This window comes from Hemibagrus wyckioides, linkage group LG06 (genome assembly GCF_019097595.1).
Source record: "Hemibagrus wyckioides isolate EC202008001 linkage group LG06, SWU_Hwy_1.0, whole genome shotgun sequence".
NCBI lineage: Eukaryota > Metazoa > Chordata > Actinopteri > Siluriformes > Bagridae > Hemibagrus > Hemibagrus wyckioides.
In genome coordinates, this window is record NC_080715.1 from 25,138,553 (window position 1) to 25,144,572 (window position 6,020).

Sequence of the window (6,020 nt, forward strand, 5' to 3'; positions counted from 1 at the left end):
TGGTATCAAGGGTTTTTCTTGTGTTCTGTTAAAGCTACATTTCAAATTTTGAAATCTGTGAATTCATATCCACTCTTTTTACACCAACATGCTGCTCTACATGGTGCATTTTACACACTGAAAATTAGAGTAGAGTTTAAAAAGAATGGTGCAAAAGATGCAACAACAAACGAACAAAGATGCCAGTCAGTCTGCAACTCATGTCTGGATATATATATATGCACATATGCACAATGTATTTGTTGAGAATTAAAGGATACAGAGGTAGATATATCACAGGTTCTGGGGAAAATTGTTTTGGGAGCCATGACCCTAAAAGCCCTGACAAATAGATATATATTTAGTACATAGTATATACAGTTTGTTTATTTATTTAGTCATTAATTGATATGTTTATGCATCTGCATGTGTGGGATCCTCTGCTTAGCTCTTACCTATTGGAAGACACAATGCAAAATTATTTATTTTAGGAGAAGAAACAATAAAATCTATCTTACACATGCATACACACACACCTTTGAGTTCTGGTATTTGTGCAGCAGCATGCGGAGCTCTGAGTTTTGTTGCTTGAGTTGGTGGGTTTCAGTCAGAAGCTTGGATCTTTTAGTCAGCTCAGTACTGAAAAACATAACCATGGTTATTAAAAAGGAAAAAAACTGATCTGATGATCGAAAAAGAGTGAAAATATGTAAAATGAGACTGGAGGAGTGATTTCTTGAATATGTGGCATTTCACGGTGGAACTGATGTGCAGGACACATGCAGTCATAAATTATTTATGTGTGGTTATGTGATGAAAGTCTTATTGCTGACACATGCTTATACTCACTGGTACTTCCTGAGACCTGCTTTCAAATCCCTCCAGACTTTGAGCTTGGACTCAGGGATGATATTAGCTATGTTCTCCCAGTATGCTTTCACCTCAGAGTCGTTCATCCTCTCTATACCACTTTCCTTGGCTTGAGTTGTTTCTCTGTAATAAAAGTAATTTAAATAATCAAGATTTTTTTCTACTTTTCTTTTTTCCATTTGCTATAAAAGTTCTGTTAAGATGTGTTCATAATAAAAATAATAATGGAAGAGTAAGGGTGGTTGCTTGAGCATTATTAAACTTTTTCACATATGGCTTTAAGCTTCTGTGAGTTTAGATTAAAAAAACATTTGTGTATCCCTTTAATATATCTCTCTCTCTCTCTCTCTCTCTCTCTCTCTCTCTCTCTCTCTCTCTCTCACTCACACATTCTTTCTGTCTCTCTCTCTCTGTCTCACTCACACTCACTCACACACATTCTCTCTGTCTCTCTCTCTCTCTCACACACACACAAACACTTGGTTTTACAGTACCGGTCAGTGAAGTGGGTATGAGTGTTGGGGCTGGAATGGTCCATGAACGGCAGTGTTGGAGGACTCCAGGTCAAGCCCAGCACCTGTTCATGAATAACTCTGTCCAAGTCTACAGCTCTGCACGCTAACGCTTTGGCCTCATCTTCTTTCATCAGCCAAATCTCCTTGTAATGCTTGGTATCAACTTCCTCAAAATGCCTTCACATGTACAAGAACAAAGTGATTAATATCATTAATAATGAGCCGTCTGAGAACTAGAGATAAATCTAGAGTTAGTGTTTATTCTGTGTGTTAAGTGTGTATGGGTGTTAGTGTCCACCTTTTCCGCCTGTAAATATCCTTGTACTGCTGCGTGAGGCGGTTATACTTCTTTATCCTTGACTGGATCTCCTCACGGGACTGCTTGTACTGATCAGCACATTTTTTCTTCAGATTGTTGCGCATATCATGCAGTCTGTAACAAAGTGACCCAAATGTAAATATACAGCAGTTCTTTCCAATTGGCTGCATAAGTATTTGTGGGAGTTTATTTCGGTCAGACTTGGCTCAGAGTAAGAGATTTTTATTGTACCTGGTGATCTTTCTCATCTGCTGAGCATAAGTAACGGCATACTCTTCCTCATATTTCTTCAGCATTTGTTTGTTGTATTCATGCTTCTCCTGTTCAAACTGGTAGGAAGCCTTCCTTTCCTGCAGGTCTTGCTCTAGATGCTATTTAAGAAAACACACACACACACATACACACACACACACACACAGGACAGAAACTGAGGTCTGAGGATACTGCTCGTTTTATATCGTTACTGTAAAGAGGCTCACATTTTCCTGTTTTTCTGTGAAAACCTTTTTAAAGTTTTGGTAAAGGTACACATAGGCAAAGAGTAAAGTGGCCATGTTCGAAGCTGCTATAAAATCCTTGATACTCATAGTTTTATTTTAAAGCAGCTAATGTAATATAAAGCTGATAGGTATAGGATAATGAATGTAAGTCAATCTCTTCTGAAGCAGAAGAACAGTTCATATATTCTGCCTACAAACAATTACAATAACAGCACAGCTGCATACAATAAAATATATTAAGAATAAAAGGACTAATAATACAGTTGAATCTGTTAGTGAAAGTTCAGGGTGATTTGTGATCAGTGTAATGCAGTGTACCTGTACATCAGACTCTAGTTTGATTCTGAGCTTATTGTACTCCTCGGCGCTCTGTAATCTCAGGCGATTCAGCAGGGACTCGTGATCCTCCAATGTCTTCATTCTCTCCAGCAAGAACTCCACCTGATCACAAACAAACACAGGGTAATGATTTACAGCTCTCTCTCACACATACATGCAAACATCGGGAAGTGATGTACAACATACACGCACACACAAACATCAGGCAGTGATGTACACCACACACGCACACACACAAACATCAGGCAGTGATGTACACCACACACGCACACACACAAACATCAGGCAGTGATGTACAACACACACGCACACACACAAACATCAGGCAGTGATGTACACCACACACACACACACACACACAAACATCAGGCAGTGATGTACAACACACACACACACAAACATCAGGCAGTGATGTACAACACACACACACACAAACATTGGGCAGAGATGTACAACACACACGCACACACAAATATTGGGCAGTGATGTACAACACACACGCACACACACAAACATCAGGCAGTGATGTACACCACACACGCACACACACAAACATCAGGCAGTGATGTACACCACACACACACAAACATTGGGCAGTGATGTACAACACACACACACACAAACATCAGGCAGTGATGTACACCACACACGCACACACACAAACATCAGGCAGTGATGTACAACACACACACACACACACACACACAAACATCAGGCAGTGATGTACACCACACACGCACACACACAAACATTGGGCAGTGATGTACAACACACACACACACAAACATTGGGCAGTGATGTACAACACACACGCACACACACAAACATCAGGCAGTGATGTACAACACACACACACACACAAATATTGGGCAGTGATGTACAACACACACGCACACACACAAACATCAGGCAGTGATGTACAACACACACACACACACAAATATTGGGCAGTGATGTACAACACACACGCACACACACAAACATCAGGCAGTGATGTACAACACACACACACACAAACATTGGGCAGTGATGTACAACACACACGCACACACACAAACATCAGGCAGTGATGTACAACACACACACACACACACAAATATTGGGCAGTGATGTACAACACACACGCACACACACAAACATCAGGCAGTGATGTACAACACACACACACACACAAATATTGGGCAGTGATGTACAACACACACACACACACACACACAAATATTGGGCAGTGATGTACAACACACACACACACACACAAACATTGGGCAGTGATGTACAACACACACACACACACAAATATTGGGCAGTGATGTACAACACACACGCACACACACAAACATTGGGCAGTGATGTACAACACACACACACACAAATATTGGGCAGTGATGTACAACACGCACAAACAAACATCAGGCAGTGATGTACAACACACACACACAAATATTGGGCAGTAATGTTCAACACACACATACAAACAAACATCAGGCAGTGATGTACAACACACACACACAAACATCAGGCAGTGATGTACAACACACACATACAAACAAACATCAGGCAGTGATGTACAACACACACACACACACACACACACAAACATCAGGCAGTGATGTACAACACACACACACACACACACACACACACACAAACATCAGGCAGTGATGTACAACACACACACACACACACACACAAACATCAGGCAGTGATGTACAACACACACACACACACACACACACAAACATCAGGCAGTGATGTACAACACACACACACACAAACATCAGGCAGTGATGTACAACACGCACACACACAAACATCAGGCAGTGATGTACAACACACACACACACACAAACATCAGGCAGTGATGTACAACACACACACACACAAACATTGGGCAGTGATGTACAACACACACACACACACAAACATTGGGCAGTGATGTACAACACACACACACACAAACATCAGGCAGTGATGTACAACACACACACACACAAACATCAGGCAGTGATGTACAACACACACACACACACACAAACATCAGGCAGTGATGTACAACACACACACACACAAACATTGGGCAGTGATGTACAACACACACACACACACACAAACATCAGGCAGTGATGTACAACACACACACACACAAACATCAGGCAGTGATGTACAACACACACGCACACACACAAACATCAGGCAGTGATGTACAACACACACACACACACACAAACATTGGGCAGTGATGTACAACACACACACACACACAAACATCAGGCAGTGATGTACAACACACACACACACACACAAACATTGGGCAGTGATGTACAACACACACACACACACACACACAAACATCAGGCAGTGATGTACAACACACACACACACACAAACATCAGGCAGTGATGTACAACACACACACACACACACAAACATTGGGCAGTGATGTACAACACACACACACACACACACACACACACACAAACATCAGGCAGTGATGTACAACACACACGCACACACACAAACATCAGGCAGTGATGTACAACACACACACACACACACAAACATTGGGCAGTGATGTACAACACACACACACACACAAACATCAGGCAGTGATGTACAACACACACGCACACAAACATCAGGCAGTGATGTACAACACACACGCACACACACAAACATCAGGCAGTGATGTACAACACACACACACACAAACATCAGGCAGTGATGTACAACACACACGCACACACACAAACATCAGGCAGTGATGTACAACACACACGCACACGCACAAACATTGGGCAGTGATGTACAACACACACACACACAAACATCAGGCAGTGATGTACAACACACACACACACGCACAAACATTGGGCAGTGATGTACAACACACACACACACAAACATCAGGCAGTGATGTACAACACACACACACACAAACATCAGGCAGTGATGTACAACACACACGCACACACACAAACATCAGGCAGTGATGTACAACACACACGCACACGCACAAACATTGGGCAGTGATGTACAACACACACACACACAAACATCAGGCAGTGATGTACAACACACACACACACGCACAAACATTGGGCAGTGATGTACAACACACACACACACAAACATCAGGCAGTGATGTACAACACACACACACACAAACATCAGGCAGTGATGTACAACACACACACACACACACAAACATCAGGCAGTGATGTACAACACACACACACACAAACATTGGGCAGTGATGTACAACACACACACACACACACAAACATCAGGCAGTGATGTACAACACACACACACACAAACATCAGGCAGTGATGTACAACACACACGCACACACACAAACATCAGGCAGTGATGTACAACACACACACACACACACAAACATTGGGCAGTGATGTACAACACACACACACACACAAACATCAGGCAGTGATGTACAACACACACACACACACACAAACATTGGGCAGTGATGTACAACAC

The 6,020-nt window shown here is 42.2% G+C and overlaps 1 protein-coding gene across 1 annotated transcript in view; it reads right to left on the minus strand.

Annotated features, from left to right (window-relative positions):
- Positions 1–135: 135 nt before the first annotated feature.
- LOC131355325 (dynein regulatory complex protein 1-like) overlaps positions 136–6,020 on the minus strand; it is an 11,130-nt gene continuing 5,245 nt past the window's right edge. The window contains exons 7-13 of the mRNA XM_058393716.1: positions 2,502–2,624; positions 1,915–2,054; positions 1,663–1,797; positions 1,344–1,541; positions 829–972; positions 516–618; positions 136–434 (exon numbers count right to left, since the gene is read on the minus strand). Of these exons, the coding sequence (XP_058249699.1) occupies positions 381–434; positions 516–618; positions 829–972; positions 1,344–1,541; positions 1,663–1,797; positions 1,915–2,054; positions 2,502–2,624 (897 nt within the window). The 3' untranslated portion in view covers positions 136–380. The remainder of the gene's footprint in view (positions 435–515; positions 619–828; positions 973–1,343; positions 1,542–1,662; positions 1,798–1,914; positions 2,055–2,501; positions 2,625–6,020) is intronic.